This window comes from Corylus avellana, chromosome 5 (assembly GCF_965113065.1).
Source record: "Corylus avellana chromosome 5, dhCorAvel1.hap1.2, whole genome shotgun sequence".
Lineage (NCBI taxonomy): Eukaryota > Viridiplantae > Streptophyta > Magnoliopsida > Fagales > Betulaceae > Corylus > Corylus avellana.
Window position 1 is genome coordinate 2,792,738 of NC_142494.1, and position 22,474 is coordinate 2,815,211.

The following is a 22,474-nucleotide window of genomic DNA, read 5'->3' on the forward strand; positions in this document are numbered from 1 at the left end:
ATTGGAGGCTACAAAAGTTGGGTTTTGCACCTGACCGCATAGTAAGGGCTCTCTATAAACAATTTTGTTTCTAGTTTTTGATAAGAAGACCTTTGTTATCTTCCTGCCCACTAGAAGTAAGGGAAACTTTAATTAACCCCCTAAAATTTCAACACTTTTGCAATCATTTTCCTAAACTTAAAAAATTCTCAATTTAATGTATTCAACTTTAAAAAGTTTGCAATAATACCCATCCAATACTCAAAATACCCTTGTTTACAAACTAACACATGGCCAAGTCATGGGTTCCGTGTTTTTGTTTATAATTTTAATTATTTAAAAATTAAATAATTTATAAGAGTAAAAGAGACATTTCACCTATATTCCACCCGAATTAACCTCAATCCTAACAGTAGAGATGACATTACAAACTTTTTGAAGTTGACTACACTAAATTAAAATTTTTTTAAATTTAGAAGGATGATTGCAAAAATACTGAAAATTCATAAGGGTTAAATGAAATTTTCCCTTTAAAATATATTTCTAGTAAATTCAAGTGTAAGAAAACTCCAATATATGAGAGAGAATATTGCTTTAGAAAGCAAGTACCTCAATGAATGTGCATAATTTTATGCTTTACTTTAGCACATATGAAGATTTGCTTTTCTTGTGTTGATTAATATATTTTTCAAATATGGTTTTAATAGAATAGATAAACCGTTTTATTAAAGACCATATCTCAAAAAGTCAGTTGCAAAGAAAATAGTATGATCTCAGATGATCAATCGGATGTAAATCTAAGAACTCTAATAAAAAATAAAAATAAAAACCTATATTATTCCAAATGTTGATTCTTTACAATTTTTTTTTTTAAATAAATAAATAAATAAAACTTTCTTTAAATGTAAACTAGGTATTAGCCAAAATATCACCAAATATCACCCAAAATCAATCCATAGCCGGATTGCTTACCTTTTGATGCCAGCTCATCTCCTAAAGGAAATATTTACCAGGTGGCAATCTCCAAAAAAGAAGTAGCAGGTACTAGGTTGGAAGATGATGATTTAATGTTTAGGCTTAAATCACACATCCATAACCTAGAGGAGGCAGTTGATGTTTAGAACTGACACTAGCCTCATCTTGTGGATAATCCTGCTCAGATAACAAATAGAAATCTCAAGTCTTCTTCAGTTAATTTTCCGAGGGCCTCTGAAGAGCCACCTATAGTCCTGCAAAACACAATATTGGCTAGGTCAGTATTGCACTGTTAGGAAATCCTAGAGATTTTTATTTCCTTAATAAGCTGTATCAGCATATTTTGATTTTATTTCTCTAATGGGCCATTTCCTAATAAGCTAAACCAAAGATTTTCTTACCTAAATAAGTCTCGCTTTATTCTAGAAATTCAGTGCAGATGCCGTATGGCAATAGAATGAAGAAGAAACCTAATTTTGTTAAGGCAATTGGAGGTTGATCCTGTTGAATCCCCTCGAAGTGATCGATTTCTCTTTTTTTTTTTTACTTCTTTCTTTTCTTTTATGTTTTTCAATCAATAGAAGCCAACCGGTGGAAACGACTTGAATAATACATTCTCAGTACCAGGCAAATGACACTTACCCTTCAAACACTAATTCCTTCTTTTCTTGCAGCTTCAGAATCCTCTCCTCAATTGTATTCTCAATAACAAATCTCACGATTCTGCAAATGTAGAGACTACGTTATAATCCTTATAGAAAGCATAACATTATAAGAACTCAGGATATTAGAGTTGTGAGCAAAATAAAGCACCTGGTTGGTTTATGCTGCCCTATTCGGTGGATTCTATCTTGTGCTTGCCGCTCCACAGCTGGGTTCCACCAAGGATCCATCAAGAAGACCTAGACACAGGCACAGTACAAGAAGGATACCAAACCTTAAGAAACTAGCAAGGAATTACATTCAGGCATCCACAATAAATGAAGAAGCTCAAGGGTGCGTCCATATTTTTGGAGGTATAAGCCACATAAAAGAGGATTGGTGTAACACAGAGGTACAAGGAAATCAAATTAACAACTAAAACCCAGGAACGAAAAAACGCAATCTACAAATATAATTTGAAGGTATCTGACCTGGCTCATGTTTGCAAATGCATGCAGAAGGACATCAGTGGTAAAATCATTAAAAAAAAAAAGGGGAGGGGTGGGGGTGGGGGTGGGTTGGGAGAAGGGGGGGGGGGGGGGGGGGAGAGAGAATAAAAGCATAGAAAATACTGTCCCAGAAATGCTTCTCAAATATCACAAGATCTATTTTCCCAATACAAAAATCAATAAAACATGAGTCTAACAGAAGAGGACTTCCCTCGAATCATATGGAGCCTAAGGAAGATTATCACAAACTTTTTCTTTATGAAAAACCAGCTCAGGAAATGAAAACTTAGTTATTCAGAACAATACGATTGGCGGCCTAGGTTAGACGACCTTGCTTTCGAATCTATGGACGCGGAGGAGTCTTCCCGTCTTGAGTTTCCGTTTGAGGAAAGGGAGGTCTTTGAGGTGGTAAAAGGTATGAATAGAAATAAGGCTCCAGGCCTGGACGGGTTCTCTATGGCTTTCTTCCAAAACTGCTGAGATCTGATTAAGGCCGACATTATGGGGTATTCTCAGACTTCCACACTTGTGGTAAGTTCAAAAAAAGCCTTAACGCTACCTTTATTGCTCTAATTCTGAAGAAGCTTGGGGTGTCGAATCTAAAGGACTTCCATCCTATTAGTCTTGTGAGGGGGTTTTTTTTTTTTTTTTGATAAGTAATGATGATATAAAAAGAGCGCAGAGGGGCGCAACCCCTATACACGAGAAGTATAACAAGAGAGCGCCTAAGAGGGAGAGAAATGAAAAAGGAAGTCAGAAAAGCTAATCACTAACGGAGCTAGCCAGGCGGCCGTCCAAGAGTACAGAGTGAATAAAAAGAAATGAATAAGTTCCTCTAAAGACCTAGAGGAGTTCTCAAAACATCTAACATTTCTTTTGCTCCATACACACCACATAAAACAGAGAGGGATCATCTTCCACACAACTGCACTACGAGAACGCCCTCCCGTCCACCAACAATCGAACAAGTCCCTTACCCTGCTAGGCATAACCCAAAGCAACCCGAACCGACTAAAGATAGTGTGCCAGAGAGCTCTTGCAATCTCACAGTGAAGAAGAAGATGATCAACAGACTCTCCGTTCTTCTTACACATACAACACCAATCCATAACCACAAGGTTCCTCCTTCGCAAATTATCGAGAGTCAGAATTTTGCCGAGGGCTGCAGTCCATCCGAAAAAAGCCACCCGCGAAGGCACTTTCGTGCACCAGATACTCTTCCAAGGAAACGCCTCATGATCAGTGTTGGACAAGGCCTTAAAGAACAACTTCACCTCGAACTTACCCTTCTTGGACGAGGCCCATCGAATATGATCCACAGAGCCAACGATTATCTTACAAGAATACAACCGATCAAAGAAAGCAATGACCATATCCATCTCCCAATCTTGGACGGGCCGCACAAAAATGACATTCCACTCGACAACCCCATTTCTCCAAGAAAAATTGTCCTTCATCCAAGCTTCTTTAAATCTAGCGATATTGAACAAGGAAGGGAAGGTATGCTTCAACGGTTGATCCCCACACCAAATATCATGCCAGAATCGAACTCTCGAGCCCGCCCCTACCTCAAAACGAATACCTTTGGCAAAAAAGTTCCAACCTTGCCGGATATGCTTCCATAGACCCACTCCATGAGAGCCCGAAACCTCCTTAGTGCACCACTCACCCTCCTGGTCTTCGTACTTAGCTTTTATAATCTTATGCCAAAGAGCCTCATTCTCATTCGCATACCTCCAAAGCCATTTCCCCAATAGAGCTTGGTTAAACTGATGCAACTTCCGAATGCCGAGACCACTGGAACGAAGAGGACGACAGACTTGATTCCAACTTACAAGGTGCAACTTAGGCTCATCTCCCATCCCTCCCCACAAGAAGTCTCTTTGGACTTTCTCCAGCCTTTTTGCAACACTCATAGGAATAGGGAACAAAGACAAAAAGTAAGTCGGAAGACAAATAGTCTTGTGAGCGGGGTTTACAAGATCATTGCTAAAGTTCTTGCCAATAGAATGAGAAGGATTGTGGAGAAGATCATTTCAAAGCCTCAGAATGCTTTTGTTAAAGGCAGTCAAATTTTGGATTATGTTCTTATAGCTAACGAATGCTTGGATAGTCGCATCAAGTCTGGTGAACCAGGGGTGCTCTACAGGTTGGATATGGAGAAGGCCTATGATCACATTAGTTGGAACTTCTTGTTGTATTTGCTGAAAAGATGTGGTTTTGGAGAGAAATGGTGCTCTTGGATAGCACATTGCATTTTGTCGGTGCATTTTTCCGTCTTGGTTAATGGCTCTTCGTCCGGATTTTTCAGTAGCTCTCGTGGGGTCAAGTAGGGAGATCTTTTGTCTTCCTTTCCGTTCATTATTGTCATGGAGGCTCTTAGTAGAATGATTACCGCTACTATTGACAACGGCTTTCTCTCAGGCTTTTCTATGAGGTTTAGACCCTTCGAGATGGTTAATATTTCTTACTTGTTTGCGGATAATACTTTGGTCTTCTGTGGAGCCAATTCCGACCATATTCACTCCTTGCGAGCATTGTTCGTTTGTTTTGAAGCTCTTTCTGGTTTAAAGGTGAATATGGCCAAGTCGGTGCTGGTTCTTGTGGGAAATGTGGATAATGTGGTTGAGCTGGCTGGCATCCTAGATTGTGGGACGTCCTCTCTACCTTTGAAGTGCCTTGGCCTTCCCCTTGGGGCTCATTTTAAGGACAAGTCTATTTGGGATGGCATTGTATAAAAAATTGAACGTCGGTTGGCTAGTTGGAAAAGGATATACTTGTCAAAGGGTTACCCTCATTAAAAGCACAATTTCCAACTTACCTACATTTTTCTTGTCTCTTTTTCCAATTCTTCTTGTTGTGGCAAACCGAATAGAGAAGCTTTAACGAGATTTCTTATGGGGTGGATTAGGTGAAGAATTTAAATATCACCTAGTTGGCTGGCTCAAGGTTTGCTCTCCCATCTCTGAAGGAGGCCTAGGGATTTGCAACTTGAGACTGTCTAATCAAGCCCTTTTAGGACAATAACTGGTGTTGTGCGAATGAAAGCAAGGCTTGGTGGAAAACTATCGTGGATGCCAAATACGATTGCAATTGGGGTAGGTGGTGCTTCCCGCAGGTCGCATGGCGTGGGATTTGGAAGTTCATTAGAAGGGGGTGGAGGCTTTTTTCGAGTCATACCAGATTTGATTTAGGTGATGGATCGAAGATCAGATTTTGGGATGATGTGTGGTGTGGTGAGGTGAGCCTCAAGGTAGCTTTTCCAGCTTTATATAACATTGATTGTGCGAAGGATGCACCTATGGCTACTAATATGGATTATTTGAGTAGCTCCTTTCAGTGGAACGTTAGCTTTGCTCGCTTGGCTCACGATTGGGAAGTGGATGTCCTGGCCTCTTTCTATTCCCTTTTGTACTCCAATAGAGGGAGAAGATGAGAGGGGAGGACAAGCTCTGGTGGATCCTGTCTCGTAAAGGGATATTTGACGTCAAATCTTTTTATAAGATCCTAGCATGCAAAGACAATCCCTCTTTCCCTTGGAAGAGTATTTGGCGGACCAAGACTCCCTTAAAAGTGGCTTTCTTTGCATGGTTGGCGGCTCTAGGGAAGATTCTTACCATGGATAATCTAAAGGAAAGACATCTCATCCTGGTTAATATATACTGTTTGTGTAAACTGAATGGGGAATCTGTTGATCATCTCCTCCTCCATTGTGAGGTCGCCAACGCCTTATGGAATGCCATCTTCAGTCGCTTTGGGCTATCTTGGGTTATGCCTAATAGGGTGGCGGATTCGTTCGCCTGCCGGTGGTCGGGAGGTAACTCTCAGAGACCGGCCATCTGGAAGATGATGTCTCTTGCCTCATGTGGAGCTTGTGGAGGGAAAGAAATTATAGGAATTTCAAAAACCAAGAGAAGACTATAGAGAAGCTCAAGTCCTTTTTCTTCTTTTTTTTCCCAATTTACTTGGACAGCAACTTATTAGGTCCCCTAGTAATTAGCTTTTCCGATTTTCTTGTTCTCTTTTCTCTTTCGTCTTAAGCATTCTCTTGTATACTTCCGGTGTACTAGGGTTGCCCCTTTGTGCTTTTGGATATATACAACATTACTGATTAAAAAAAAAAAAAAAAAAAAAAACTAGTTTAAGAAAAACAGGTAAAAATGCATGCCATGAAGCCTGAAGGAAATTAGAAATTAAATTTAACAAGACTACAAAGGAATTGCTCACATGTGATGCAACTGTAAGATTCAGAGCAACACCACCAGCTTTCAAGCTCATAAGGAAAATCTTGCAATCTGGGTCCTCATTAAACCTCTTGATAGCAGCATCTCTAGCAGACATGGACATGGTTCCATCTAATTGAACACAATTGACACCAGACTGCAACAGGTTCAGTGCATTACTTTCTCAACTTCCACAAAGTGAGAAAAGAAAAGATCAAAATGCAGATTTTAAAGTACCTTGTGGAGGGAATAATTTATAAGATCCAAGAATGATGTGAACTGGCTGAAAACAATTCCTTTTGCAGAACCATCCCTTTCAACCATGAACCTAATTTCTTCCCTCTAGAACCATTCAAACTCAGTCAACACCAAGTGCATAAATATAACAATTACGGTAGATATGGACACGCCAGAAAACATAGAGGCAAATCAATAAAAAATCATTAAATTACCATAGCCCAAAAAAAAAAAAAAAAAAAAAAAGACCAGTTTTTCTCTTGGAACAGATTTTTGATAGAGAGGGAAGATAATATTCATAAGGCCACATGATGCAGCAAACATAATTATCAAATGATCACAGGTTATCTTAAAACCAATTAATTGTTTTGTGGCAAGTGGAAAAATATAAAACCCCTGTAATATATAAGGACACACGAGAAAATATTTCTTTTTATAAGTGATTAAAATATTATTGAAAAACACAAAAGGCGCAAACTAAGTACACAAGATAAATACCTTGCTAGAAAGAGAAAACAAGTAAAACAATTCATGGAAACTTAGAAAATTAAGATCTAAGGCAGTTGTCATGATAAAGAGTTTGGAAGAAGAAATAATTTAATTTCAGCTCTGTCCTCTAGCAATCTTCAAAACTTCAATCAATTTTTTTTTTTTTTTTTCTACTCCAAAGACACCACGAAAGGCAAAACAGAACTAACTTAAACACAACTGCACATTGAGAACTACCTCCCAACCCTCTCCAACAAGTGAAAAGGACTACTACTCTTCTAGGCATAACCGAAGCTAACCAAGACGACTAAAGATAGCACTCCACAAAGCACCAGCAATCTTATAATGGAGAAGAAGATGATCCACAATCTCCCCACTCCTCTTACACATACAATAGCAGTTAACCACAATGACACATCGTTTCCTTAAGTTATCCATAGGGAAAATCTTCCCTAGAGTGGTTGTCCAAGAAAAAAACATCTCTCTTAGAAGAACATTATGCCGCCAAAGATTCTTCCAAGGGAAAGAGGCACTCTCATGAGGTACAAGGACCTCAAAGAAAGATCTAACATCAAACATCCATCTCTTGAACAAGACCCAATGTAGCTTGTTTTTACCTCCCAGTCTCAATCTTAAAGAATATAACAAATTAAAAAGACATCCACTTTTCAATCATGAGCCGCTCTGATAAAGCATACATTATACTGAGAACCACTAGATAACTCCAAGTAATCTGCCACTGAAGCATCATTTATGTGAGCAATACTTACAAAACCGGGAAAGTTTCCTTAAGGGCCTAATCCCCACACTACAAGTGATGCCATAATCTAATCTTGATCCATCTCCCACCTCAATCCTTGTATGACTGGAAAACTCCCACCAACCCCTCCTATTTTTTTATAACCCCACCTCATACGATCCATGAACCTCGTTAGAACACTACCCGCCCCATGAGCTGCCATATTTGGTGTCCATTACAACTCTTCATAAGGCCTCTCTCGTGCAAATAGCGCCAAAGCCATTTCCCCAAAAGATCACATTTGAACAAAAGCAAGATTCTTACCCTCAACCCTCCCTCAAAAATCAAAGACCAAACCTTGGACCAACTGATAAGGTGAAATTTGAACTTATCATCTAGCCCACCCCATAAGAAGTCTCGTTGTAACTTCTTTATGCGATTGGCAACACCAACAAGGGGAAAGAAAGACATAAAATACGTACGCAAATTGGAAAGGGTACTCTTGATTAAGGTAATCCTTCCACCCTTAGACAAATACATCCTTTTCCATCCCACCAAACAACGCTCAAGCTTCCATCCCATATCGAGAGAAGGTCAAGATACTTCAAACGCAAAGAAGACATCCCACAACCTAGAATATTGGCCAATCCATCAACATTATTGACACTACCTACAGAAACAAATTCTGACTTAGCCAGATTAATGTTCAAACCGGATATAGAAAAATATTACTTTTTTCACTTTGCCCAAAAAATGATATCAATTTGTTCCTTGACACCTTTTTTTTCTTCTTCTTTTAATTCTAGGGATGGCTATTTGCCCGGAAGAACCTTTTTTATCATATTGTAGCAAGAAAAAGATTTTTTAGATGATCAAAGAATATCCTGGCTCCATCAATTAATGGTTTAGCAATCTCTGAAGTTTGTTTAGGCAACTTCCAAAAAAAGCTTCCAATTTTGGGCCTGAAAAATCTGCAACTTAAGCTTCACTATGTGACGTATATTATTTGTCTTTGACAAGTCTTGAAGTGGGCCCCATGGCATAACCTTTTTACTTTGTTGACTTGGTTTTATAGAAACTAATTCTGAACAAATTTGGACTCCTAAGGTTAGCCAACTTTCATTCCTTTCCTATTTGATCTTGGATTCAAGCTCGTCGATTTCTGCTCTTAAAAAAAGGAGATCTCACAGTGTGACAAACAGCAAGAGAGGAAGAGACTTGGCGCTGCTCACAAGTTTTCTCAGAGTCTTGTGCCACACGAGCACTAAGAAAAAAACAGAGTTTTCTCTTTTGTGTAAAAGTGAGATTTTGGTGTATTGAGGCTTTGGGTTTTAAGTGGTTTTTTCCCTACTACTCTCTTTGTACTCCATCTTTTGATAGTAAATTTCTCTTGGTTGTCTCCGCTTGTAAATGTAGGCTTGTTAAGCCGAACCATGTTAAATTTTGGTGTCCTGTGTAATTGAGTTATTTTCATTATGTTCTTTTTTTGCTTCTTGGGGATCCTCAATTATTGTCACAACACACTATTTCCCCTTTTCATGGACATAATAAAAAACAATTTGCTCTTAAAACTGATTCTTTCTTCACCTGTGCTTTGCTATTTGCAATATAATTTGACCACTGTTGTGGCATTTGAAGCAGTTTCTTGCAAGACTAAATGTTAAAGGTTTTCTTAGTTTAAAAGAATGAGCATAAAAGGAAATCACTTCCACAATTGCCTTCAAGGAACTCTATTTGTTCTCTATCCTACTCATAGAAAAATATAGACATTACAAGCTAGAAAAAATCATGTCAAGAAATATCATGAGAAGCGGTACACAAGATATGCTATTGAAATCATTGGAGCTTCTTTTATAGAATTATCAAGGTTGCAATCTGAATGGCAAAAAAAATAATAATAATAAACAAAGAACATGTAATATTTAACAATTTCGAGTACACATACCAAAGCCTCTATTTTTGTGCTTGTCTGAAAATCGTCAAGTTGAATTCTGTTCAGAATACTTGAGGATCTGAACCCCTTGATGGTAGTTTTAGAAGCATGATCTCCATCCCCATTTTTAGGTGAATCAACAGTAAATAAATTTGAACATGAAGAGCAAAAGGCTTGTCCCAAGGAAGCATAGACACCAATTAAAACAGCATTTAATAAAAAATGCTCAGAAGCAGTATCCTAAACAATAAGAAAAAGCTTTTAGATGGAAAAATCAACCAAGGACTAGGTGTAAACGAAGTTAAATATACAAAGCAATACATAGGGTATTCAGAAAGCAAGTGCATTCTTTCAGGGCAAAAAGAAAAAGCAGAGAATACATGTCTGCTTGGCCTATTACTACCCAACAGAAAGTTGTTAAATAATACATTGCAAAATTGATGAAAAATACATTAGAGATATGTCTCCAAACCAGGGTACTGTATTAAAGGCAAAATAACAAATTTGAATACCCGAAAAACCAAGTTAAAGCATAAATCCATGTTCTCCAGCATTACATAGCCTTCATGCAGTTTCAATTTGCATCTAGATGTCAACTCCAATAGTTGACTTTTTTTTTTTTTTGACAGTCAACTCTAATAGTTAACTATGGATGTGATCCTTCATCTCATTAACAAAATGCTGGTCAACCACATATTCAGCAATGGACACACAACACTTTTTGTAGGTGGCTTGAGTTTGTGTTGCCACCACAATTTCATGTATTTTTCCATAAGATGGTCAACTTTTCCAGCTGACAGCTGGCAAGCTCATAGTTTTTCCTCTATGCCAAGGATTGTGACGTGATCCTTCTTGCCGCATTCATAGTAGCCAACGTGACCACTTTTTAGGTTTGCAGCTTCAGTTTCCTGCCGCCCAGCCAACTGTGGTGAACCAATTAATCAACCAAGTTTCATCAGTGGGTTTTCTCTTGGTGTGGGTAAAGCAGCCGACTGAATTTTCTGTCCTTTTTAATTACATCTTCATGTATTTTTCCATAAGATGGTCAACTTTTCCAGCTGGCAGCTGGCAAGCTCATAGTTTTTCCTCTTTGACAAGGATTGTGACTTGATCCTTCTTGCCGCATTCATAGTAGCCAACTTAAGTGACCACCGGTGAACCAATTAATCAGCCAAGTTTCTCTTGGTGTGGGTAAAGCAGCTGACCGGGTTTTATGTCCTCTTTAATTAGAGAGGTTAGTGATAGACCTAATTAGAGAATTAGGATAACAGAAAATTCTCTCTGAGAATGAGCGAGGCTTTGGGTCTAATGGGGGTTTGAGGTTTTAAGATCTCTCACCACCTTTTGTACTCTATATTTTATTAGTGAATTTCATCTCTGCCTGTGGTCATTATATAGGCTATTATGCCGAACCACATAGAATTATGTATCTTGTGTGTAATTGTAATATTAATCTTCTTCTATTTCTCTAATTGTTTGCCATCCAAAATATTAATTTGTTACAACAACTTTATTTGATAGGGAGTCTTGATACAACAAAGGTGCAATAAATGTATTCATTCAAACTTCCTAAGTGTCATATCTTCAAGTGTTCAACTAAGATGGAAAATGAGCTGGTCGCCAATGATGCAAGTGTTCAACTAAACTGATAAAAGAACCAAAGATGTGATTCATGGTTAAGTTACGTACCCTAATAAGATTGATGTAATAATTGATCAGTTGCATTAACTTAATCAGATTTTATTTTATTCACATATCTTCCATCAAGAATTATATTGAAAAGCTTTATACCCAAAAAATTAGGTAGATTTAGAGGAACTCACTTCAAAGTATAAAGGAAAAAAAAATGTTGGCGATTATCAATGTTTGTGCCAAAATTCCATACTACAAAAAGAAAAAAAATGCAAAAACAAAAAATGATGAACTTACCCTAGGATCTTCAGCTGGATGGTGACAAATACCACAAACTCGTTCACTATTGTCATTATTAACCATGTTTCCACTTCTTAGTGCAGCAGTTCTAGAATATACTACGAGGTAAGGATGATCCACTGCCTGTAGTTTTACACAAAATAGAAATTAGAGGCATTGGCAAATGAGATTTGTCTACAGCAATAGTAGATGAGTAACAGTTTTTACTTTCTGTCAATTTCACTCTTCTGCTGCTGCCTTGATATGCAAACTAAAAATAATAATAATAAAGATGGGTGGACTGTAAACTTGGTCGGTCAAGCCTAACTCGTGAGGAATTCTTGAAAAACTCTCATAATCAAGAGCTAAATTCTTTTTCTAATTAAAAAAAATCAAAGGTCCAAATAAGGAGGGGTCAGATTTCCCAATCATAAGGGTACACATGATTAACACAGGCCCCTTCTGAGTTTTAAAGGGTAACCAAATGCTAGTTTAAGTTCATAGTATAACTATCATTCACCTGCCGCAAGCGTGTCAGAAGCTCAAATATGTGAGCGTAGTTATTCATCAAAGTTCCCGCCTGAACATATCTGTAAAGAATAAAGGCAAATTTGAACAAACACGCTGAATTCATTTCAGAAAGATGAAATAATTATTTGTGCAGTTTATGTGCACATGTGTGTTTACAAGTATAAAAATAGAATGGAAATAACTTTTGCCATGTAAAATTGTAGAGGGAATTTCAAGAGAACAAAAAAAAAAAATCATTCAAATGACAATTTTTCTCTTGCAAAATTGATGAAAGAAAAAGATGTTGAACTTCCAGAAAATTGAACATGAACCTTTAGCATCTAGATCAAGAGGAAATGGTGTTTGTGATAACATATACATAAATATGGTGGAATTTCAAAACCAAAACACAAAGCAAAAGAGATTTAAAGTTGACATACGTATTAAACTGTGCCTGACTTTCATTGTATATTGCTTCGTAATAATCTTGTTCTTTGATATCCAAGGTATCCCACCTCAATGAAACCTGCACAAAGAATATGGAAGGATTGAAAGGCGCAAAGAAAAGCAAGATTGATAGAGAAAACTTAGCCATAAGACAATAAAACCTTACAATTCTAGGAGGAAGTGCGAGATCAGCTTTCGTGCGTCTTAGCACTATGTTCTTTAAAATTTTGCGCGTGAGCAAAACCATAGCTCTTCGTCCCCCATCACCATTTCCATATCTTTGTATTGGTGTAGCCACATACTTAAAAGAATCAAGGATTCAATGATACGTCAGCAAAGAGTATTTCTATGAAAAAAAAAAATGCCTCATAAACAACAAAAACAAACATGAGAGCGATAACTTTCAGGACTCACTTTATTCCACCAACAAAAATGTCTCACAGAACTATGAGAACAGTTTGAACAGTCTTTTGAACTGCGGCGGCCATCAGAAAAAAGTAATCAATTATGATTGCATAATTAGAAGAATGGATAGTAAAAAAAACATAAGAATAATAAGATAAAATCTACGTAAAAGAAACTAAAAGTCCATTATTCAGTCACTGATTCTTAACAACAATTCCTTGTTACCATGTAACAAAGTAAAGTAAAGATTCACTAAAACATTTCCTTATTATGTACATTTTTTTAAAGAAATAATTGAGATATCATTAAAAAGCGCAAAAGGCACAGCAAAGGTACACATGAAGCATACAAGAAATACACATAGCTAGTAAGGCAACTATCCAGTGGTAAAGAGTTTTGAAAAAGAAAGACTTTAGTTCTACCGTTGTCATCTTCTGCCCTTTAATACTTCTGTCATTTATTTCCCTCCAAAGACACCACAAACGACAAGACGAAGCTATCTTCCAAACTGCTGCACTCTGAGGACTGCTGTACAACCCTCTCCAACAAGAGAGAAGGTCTTCCACTTGTCTAGGCATAACCCAAGCTAATCCAACAGTCCATAAGGCACTAGAAATCTCACAATGGAGTAAAAGATGATCTACATACTCTCCACTTCTCTTACACATACAACACAAATCAACCACAATGATATTTTGCTTCCTTAGGTTATCCATGATGAGGATCTTCCCTATAGCAGCCAACCAAGCCAAAAAAGCCTCTCTCATGGGGAGCTTATTCCTTCAAATACTCTTTCAAGGGAATTGAGTACTATCATGAGGAACAAGGATGTTACAAAAGAATCCAATGTCGAAAAGCCCTCCGTTAGAAGGGGTTCAACAAAGCCTGTATTCACTTCCTTATTTCAATCTAAAGGAGTGCACAAGTTGAGAAACCAAAAAAAGACATCCACATACTAATCATGAGCCGCTCTATTAAAGCGTACATTCCACTAATGAGAGTCACTACATAACTCCAATTGTTTTGCTATAGACGCATCCTTAGCACGAGCAATACTATACAAATTTGGAAAAGCTTCCGTAAAGGCCCAATCCCCAGACCACTTGTCATGCATGAACCTAATCTTGGAGCCATCTCCCACATCAAATTTGGTATGACTAGAAAGCTCTCACAGCCGTCTCCCACCTCAAATCTGGTATGACTAGAAAACTCTCCCTAACCTCTCCTGATATTTTTACATAGTCCCACCCCATATGAGCCATGAACCTCATTTGAATACCACCCACCCCATGAATTACCATATTTAGAGTCCACTATGACTCTCCATAAGACCTCTCTCTCATGCAAATAGTGCCAAAGTCACTTCCCAAGAATAACATGGTTGAACAAGAGAAAGTTCCGAATTCCCGACCTTCCCTAAAAAATCTTGATGTAACTTCTCTATGCGATTGACAACACCAGCAGGGAGGGAAAAAAGAGACATGAAATACGTAGAATTGGATAGGGTTCCCTGGATCAAGGTAATCCTTCCACCTGTACATCATCTTCTAGCTAAGCATACGGCGCTCGATCTTCTCATTACCACCATCCCAAACAGATTTGGACTTAAAAGAAGCTTCCAACGAAAGACCAAGATATTTTAAAAGCAAAGAAGAAACCTTGCAGCCCAGAATACTAGCCAATCCAGCAACATTATTGGCCACATGAACCAATTCTAACTTAGCCAGATTAATTTTCAAACTAGATACAGTTTCCAAGGATAAGAATAAGGCACGCATATAGCAGAGGTGGTCTGGGTTTTCCTCGCAAAATATTAAGGTTCCATTCGCAAACAGAAGGTGGGACATGTTAAGCACACCAATGTTCCTATACCCCATAGAAAAAGCCTGGAAGAAAAGCCCCCATCTACAGTTGCAAATAGAATTTTACTTAAAGCCTCCATGACAATGACAAACAACAAAGGAAACAAAGGACTCCCTGTCTCAGACATGGGAGCTACTGAAGAATCTGAACGAAGTGCCATTCACTAAAATAGAAAAGCGCACCAAAGAGATACAATGCGCTAGGTACACAATTTCTCTCAAAAACCGCACCTCCTCAACAAATATAATAAGAATTCCCAATTGACATGATCGTAGGCCATCTAAATATCCAACTTGGAAAGCACACTTGGCTCACTAGATATGATCCCACTATCCAAGCATTCATTCTCTATAAGAACAGGGTCTAGGATTTGCCTACCACTGACAAACGGGTTCTAGTTCTTTGAAATAATCTTCTCTAAAACCATTCTCAACCTATTTGCTAGGATTTTGGCAATAATCTCATAAACTCCACTCGCTAGACTAATACGTCAAAAATCCTTAAAAATCATCAGCCCCAAATTTCTTCGGAATGAAAACAATGAAAGTGGCATTAAGGCCTTTTTCAAACTTATTTTTGGCATGAAAATCATGCAACACCCTCATAATATCTTCTTTAATCACATCCAAACAAGCTTGGAAGAAAGCCACAATAACACTATCTGGGCCTCGCACCTTATCATTGTCCATACATTTCACCACTTCAAGGACCTCACTCTCCTCAAACAGTTTCTCTAACCAAAAGGCATCTTCCTCATCAATGGAATCAAAAGCAAGTCCATTCAACTTGGGTCACCAACGAAATTGTTTGGTAAACAAACAATGTGTTCCCTGATCTCAGTTTGATCAGAAGTAAGTTAAGTAACTGAGTTATTTACCAAAAACATCTCAATGGAGTTGTTTTTCCTATTTGAGTTAGCAGCTCGATGGAAAAACTTTGTGCGTTTGTCACTTTCTCTTAAACCAAAGCATCCTCGACTTCTGCCTCCAACTCATCTCCGACAATAAGGTAGCCCTCTCTAAATCACTCATAACTTTATCTTTCCTCAACTTCTCTTCATCACATAAAGCTTCTCTTCCTCCAAACCATCAAGAACTCGTAATTAATCCAAGAGAACTTTTTCTGGTTCTCCACATTACCAAACACCTACTCGTTCCAAACTCTTAAATCAGGCTTTCAAGGCTTTAAGTTTGCGAACCAAAATGAAGCTTAGGAAGCCTTGAAAATGATAAGAATCACACTGTTGTTTGTACATAACTAGAAAGAGAAAACAAATTGGAACACCTCATTTAAGCAAGGTATGAACTCAATACACTGTCCACTCCATTGTTGGCAGGTACCTACATCATTGTAAACCAATTACAGACCCTCATTTAACACAAAGGAAAAGAAGGTCCAAAAATATCCCCAAAACCTCCCACAATAAGAAGTTGGCAGTACAAGAAGAATAAAGACATAAAACATTCTATCTCAGGGAAAGACAGAAAAAGGCTTTGCTCATGGTTGAAGTGTACCAAATGAAAGAATGATTATCAAATTCTTCAATTTTCATACTAGAAAAAAGCATTCCTAATTGTATGTCATGTTAATAGATTATGTCAATCAACTATAGAGCACAGCCAAATGTACACAATTATTTCATACTTATAGACTGCAGTCATAAACAATGCTGAATCTCAAAGCATACCTATGATCTAGAATTCTGCAATCACAGTCCTTACACAAGTAATAAGAATATGGAATTATTTGCAGGAAGCGAACCTGTGTAAACAGCATAGCAACTATATAAGTTTGCCAGAGAAAGTTGCTTGATTTATAGCAAATTTTTCTAACATGCATCAAACTTACCAAAGAGTAAAGTTCTCCAATATGGTTCTGAAGGGGAGTGCCACTTAAAGCCCATTTGTATGAAGACTCTAAAGCAAAAACGGCTTTTGCAGTATGACAATGTCTAGCTTTTATATAATGGGCCTATTTTCAAATGAAAGAATAGAACGCTGGTGAAACTACTTCTCAAAAGCATAACCCAGGTAGTAATTGATGTTTTAATCCATCATTTAATAACAAAAGACGAAAATAAACAAGACAAACAAATACTAGATTTGGCATATGGGCATTACAGAACAAAAGCAACTTCAAATTGTTATTAAGAATGTTATCAGATTTTTTTTTTTTTTCTTTTTTCAAATATTTCTCTGCCTATGAACATGATTAAATAGAAAAAAGCAGCTTCTACTTATGATTAAGAATATGATCAAGCTTTTCCTTTTTTGGCTGATTATTTGATTTAGAAGAAACATGGAAGCCCACATTTCCCACAACAATGGAGTTAAGAGGAAATAATTAAACAATTTGGCAGCAATAAGAAAACAACATCTATCACAAACATTAATCTTTATAGAAGCAAGACAATAAACAGAAATGAAATTCCAGCAGCCATTTCAACCAACAAGAACTTTAAAGGATTTATACATTGAAACGTTTTTTATACTTTAGCTGGCTCTGTTCAAAATTCCCAATCATAAGAGATTGGGCTACCCGCAGATATTCATATTAAGGTCATATTACTTCACTTTATGCTTAGATGTAATGGGAAGCCTGGAACCGAGGTGAATCACTGTTTTCAATTACCTACTGGATCATGAAAATAAGTCGGCCATACATGAGGTTACATGAATGGCTTTTAACGATTGACAAAAAATCCATAGAATGTACAACTGTCAAGTCCTAGGCATTGTAACTCTAAATGTTTTCTTCATACTAACATAAAGGGGGAAAAACTTATCCATGTTGGAAAACAGAGTGTGAGTGTGCATGCAGATGTTTGTTCATGTCAAGAGAGAAAGAGGGTAAGAGACCATAAAATATTTGTTAGCAAATTCAAAGAAAACCAAGAAGAATGGTAATTCCCTCATTGCAAATAATTTATGCCAACTTACCTCATCCAGAATTACACGTTCCCATTTCACAGCATGCAAAGGTGACTTCACTCTGGATGAACCTTCAACGCCGTCTGAATTTTCATTTCCAAATCTAATTCCCATATCCTTCTCTTTGCTTTGCTGGTATGATGTCTTCTTAAAAGTTCCCTCTCCCTTCTTGCCATCACATTCATTCATCTTATCTTCAGCAGATTCCATTTTCGGATTTGACATTACAGTTTTCCATTTTTTCCTTGCTTGTTGAGACTGCTTCTTTGTTCTAACAGCATCAGGCCCACAATATTTCAAGTGAACTGACAGCTCACTATCATAAAATGATTTGCGACAGTAAGGGCACTTCTTTTTGGGAGGCATCATGCACTTTCTGTACTCAGTCCCAACAATATAGTATGTTGTTATGACAAAATCATATTCTCTGAATTGTTCAGAATTCTTCTCTCTATTGGCCCCATGATAAACAAGCACCTTGGTGCTTCCCTCTGAAGTAAACTGACCAATCTCACTCTTCCACTGGCTCACAGCAACTGGAGGACAAATTACAAGGGTGGCTTTAATTCCAGGCAAGCCTTTGGATGGACCTGGTAATACTGAGGGTTCATCTGGTTCACAAATCATCCTGTGGACTTGCCGTTTGGCAAGGATAAGTGCAATTGCTTGAATTGTCTTCCCCATTCCCATCTCATCCGCAAGAATTCCCCCTTTAGTTGAAGAGTTTTCCTGTTTCAAAGCCCAGGCCAACCATTCCTTTTGGTGCTTGTACAATGCCTTGATCAATTCAGGCGGTGCCTCAGCAGTTTCACGAATCACTTCATTCGGGTGATCCAAATCAAAATCTTTCGTCAAATTTTCATCAATCCATCTCTCGTGCTCTTCTTCCCACTGATTCCACATTAGCATTGGCTTTGCACCGCTTGTCCTCTCTTCACATTTTTTCATCTCGCTCAGCCTGAGGAAATCAATTTCAACAACACCTTCTTGAGTAAACTGATTTCCATCTATACCCCCACAATGCACGGCATTCTCTTCCCAAACCGGTCCTCCGTACTCCGCCATATTCTCTTCACAACTCGGTTCTCCATGCTCCACCACTGTTTTCATATCTGGTCCTGCCTTCCTATTTTTTGTCCAAGGCTTATCATAATCCTTGAAATTATAATCACCATCTTCCCCATCATTAACCTCCATTATATCTTTTGGTTTCTGGTTCAAGTCCAAATCCATTTCCCCCCCATATTCTTCATCTACATTTATACATCATCGTATGTCACTATAGATAAGCCACCACTGAAATAGCTAAAACAGACTACAATATTCCATTTTGCAGGCTAAGAACACTTGCCCATAATTTTTTACATTTTCATTTAAATTTAAACCCCACTTATATTACCTACTTCAAATGCATAAATCTTCAAGCTTTCAACTTGTTATATTTCTCCGGCAAACACCGTCCCGGATTTTTTTAAAGCAAAGCTGGTAGTGGGATAATTCAAAATTAACAATTTTTTTTTTTTAATGACTGAAAACTTAACCGAAATCACAAATAATCCAATAAAGAAAAATCAAAAGTACCTCCATCACGAGCATTCGACGGCACATAAATTTCCAAATCAGAGCCCTCTTCGTCAGAGCTATCATCACTAATCTGAAGCACTTCCACACTGGTTGCTCCTGGTTTAGACAATTAAAATTAAAGAAATAAGAAAGAAAACAAATATAAATATAAATTCTCATTTTCACAGTAAGCACACACACAGAGCTCCTTTTTATAAATATGTACATAAATCAATAAATAAATAAATAAAAGGAATATTTGAGCTAGTTTCCTTATGGGTTTTATATTTTCTCCGTAACCCAACAGGCTTAATTCGTAGGAAAACAACAATAAAAAAGAGAGAGAGAGAGAGAGAAAGAGAGAGAACTACTCAACTTTTCCCACTCTTACACTTTCTCGGTAATCACACACAGGGATAAAAATCCTCAAGAAAATAAATCAAAAAAGAAAAGAAAAAATAATTGAGTCTGAGACTTTACCATCGAAAGGAGCGTTAGATATTCGTCTACGACTACAAGGACGAGGCTCCATTGCTTATTGAAGAAAAGAAAAGAAAAGAAAGAAACAAAATATATCAAAATTCTGGGCTGTCTTTTTGCGTTCTTGTTATGTCTCTGGAAAAGGAAAGAAAAGAAAAACAGTGGAAGATGGAATATGGAAATGGAGTGAGTCTCCGCACGTAAAGTTCAGCGTCAGCAACAATTACTTCTTCGTAAAGTAAAGCACGCATATAATTAAAGAATACAATATCCACACGTACCACATATCTATTCATGTCATCCCACGTGCGTACCTCTATTTTCAACGGCCACTGGAAGTGGAAGGCCCCCCAAAAAATACAGAGGATTTCGTCTCACATTTTTTTAATCCTAAAATGCAGTCTATATTAGTCACAAGAGCCATCACAATCAGATTAAAAAAAACACCTTTTCAATTACTACACGCCAAACGCGGTATTATATTTCTTCCCGAAACTGATCAGTCTCCTGCATTAAGTAAGAACAAGGCTCTCCATATAAGTATCCAAAGAAAACGACTGTTATAGCATCACCGATATGAAGATCCAATGCTCGTTGGCTGTTTGGTTCGTAGGAAGACAAGTTGTCATCGTAGTCGCCCACTAGAACTTCACCATTCTTTGTAAATCCTATCATCTTGACCAACATTTTGTCAATGCAAATATCAAATAGCTTTGTCCAAGATTCCGCTACTCCATACTCTTTCATCACCCACACGGAGCGGGTATTCGTCGATTAGATGCCCCCAATAGTTACAACAAGGGACAATTGCAAGCAACCCATCAACTACCGCCAGATTAACGTTCATGTATTCCAACCCTTCGAAACTCTTGGGCATGGCCATTTCGCCAAATGTCTCATCTTCCATATTCAATGACACGATCACATTGCGAAAAGCGCCCTGGCCCCGTGGAGTGTGTACGCGCCAGTGGAACGCCACATTCAGGAAAACCAACATGAAGCCCTTTTCAGTGACGTAGGGAGGAGCTGGGGCCATAACAGTGCGCCATGCGCCCGTTCGAAGCGTATAAATCTCAACCGGCAGACGATGAAGAGTAGTATAAGCAGGGTCTCGAAGATACAGAACCTTCACCAATTTGTAATCATCTGTCTTGGGGTCATACCCAAAGCCAAGAGAACGAATAATTGAACAGTTTGAGGTAAATCCTCCAAAGTTTGCTCCAATGTTAGGGTCCGGAAGTAATATAACTTTTTGAATAGAAGGATTCCAGAGAAGACATACCCCCGAGTTCTTAGGAAAAATATTATCCGCGAGACAAACAACACCATTAGATGAACCACCTACCTGCAAGAAATTTTCCATTTCCCTTTCCATGTCATATTCTTCTATTTCTTGGTCGAGAGAAAGCTCGCGGATGTGGGAGCCAAGGATGCTGTCTTGGAAACGCAGATGAATCTGATGAGCGACTTCACGGGCAGTGCCGAGAGGATTTCGATGATCACCTCGTTTGGGAGATAGTCTGACATCTGTTTCGCGCGTAGAAGGAGCGGCTCCGATGCAGAAAAATGGGAAAACCCTCGCCGAGTTTTTGAGGAAAGGAGAACAGTAAAGAGACTATTTGTCAGGTGACAGGCTATAGGGTTCACATTTATAAGCTGGCCTGTAGGGGAGGTCTAGCCCGTTTAACAAAATGGATTGTACGTATCCGGATAGTTATATTAGTTATAACGAGAAAATATTTTTATTTTATTAAATAAAATAAAATAACAAAAATAAAAATACTTCTTAAATATAACTAATCGAATATTTATTAAAAAAAAAATTAAAAGAAAAGAAATGAACCTAATAAAACTCATCAACTTTTAAAAATAAAGTTGGGCCTAGATGTTGGACTTAAGCCCAATTGGGCTTAGAGAGATACTTTAGCCCAAAAAAGAAAAAGAATATTAAAGAACAAAAGTGCCATTGGGAGTGCGATTACGGAAGCTAGAATGAAATTTTGAATCCAATTGCAAAAAAAATATATTGTTTGGAAGTATGTTATTTTAAAATTGGGATTTAAAAACATATTTTGAAAGCTAAACTACGGTTTTAATGGCCAAATCATCATTTTACTGAACACTTAATTTCATTTTTTAAATTATGGTTTCAAATCCATGCCTTTTAAAATCGTAATTTTTGAAACTATAAACCCAAACCGACCTTAAGCTTGATTAGGTGGATTTAAATTTAACTAACAGCCATGTCACATTAGCCCCTTGTACAAAAACCTTAATCCTCACTTGGTGGTATTCTTCCCAAATTGCATTATTTTCTTCAATTCTAATCTTTTTAATATATATATATATATAATTCTTCTAAAAAATAGAAAGAAAAAAAAAATGTTAGGGAATTCTTTTTTATTGAAAATTGAGAATAAAGAACATAAACCTGTGGCCAAATGCTGATAAAAGCCAGGATTGCGGTGTAGCAGAATAATTTGGAAACTTTCCTTCCGTTCTTTTTTATTTTACTTTGTTAAAAGTTCTTATGATAAAGCAGTTTGAAAGAAAAATGCCGCACAAATTAAGGAAATTTTAAAGTGCTTGGATATGTATTAGGCAATCATATTAGTATTAATTTTTTTGGGTCCCACTGA

At 37.6% G+C, this 22,474-nt stretch overlaps 2 protein-coding genes across 6 annotated transcripts; both read right to left on the reverse strand.

The window, feature by feature from the left end:
• Positions 1 to 855: 855 nt before the first annotated feature.
• On the reverse strand, positions 856 to 20,230 carry LOC132181473 (DNA repair protein RAD16). 5 transcript variants are annotated; one of them, XM_059594709.2, is made up of 17 exons: positions 20,150 to 20,230; positions 19,836 to 19,889; positions 19,374 to 19,472; positions 17,802 to 19,045; positions 16,711 to 16,833; positions 16,550 to 16,623; positions 13,009 to 13,069; positions 12,761 to 12,895; positions 12,588 to 12,673; positions 12,158 to 12,227; positions 11,656 to 11,781; positions 9,739 to 9,966; positions 6,566 to 6,670; positions 6,333 to 6,485; positions 1,768 to 1,856; positions 1,597 to 1,677; positions 856 to 1,208 (listed from the first exon to the last, which is right to left on the reverse strand). In XM_059594709.2, exons 2-17 carry the CDS (start codon positions 19,885 to 19,887, stop codon positions 1,136 to 1,138), a joined length of 2,799 nt encoding a protein of 932 aa, XP_059450692.2. In that variant the 5' UTR covers positions 19,888 to 19,889; positions 20,150 to 20,230; the 3' UTR covers positions 856 to 1,135. The 5 variants fall into 5 exon arrangements, with proteins under 5 accessions (XP_059450692.2, XP_059450691.2, XP_059450695.2 ...); XM_059594708.2 differs by lacking the exon at positions 20,150 to 20,230 and having other exon boundaries at positions 19,836 to 19,986; XM_059594712.2 differs by lacking the exons at positions 19,374 to 19,472; positions 19,836 to 19,889; positions 20,150 to 20,230 and adding an exon at positions 19,196 to 19,268.
• Positions 20,231 to 20,299: 69 nt separating this feature from the next.
• On the reverse strand, positions 20,300 to 22,080 carry LOC132181567 (F-box/kelch-repeat protein At3g06240). Its single transcript, XM_088516378.1, is given in 3 exon segments — positions 20,300 to 20,592; positions 20,594 to 21,450; positions 22,075 to 22,080. Coding segments are annotated over 3 exon segments (1,143 nt in total). The 3' UTR covers positions 20,300 to 20,312.
• Positions 22,081 to 22,474: the final 394 nt, after the last annotated feature.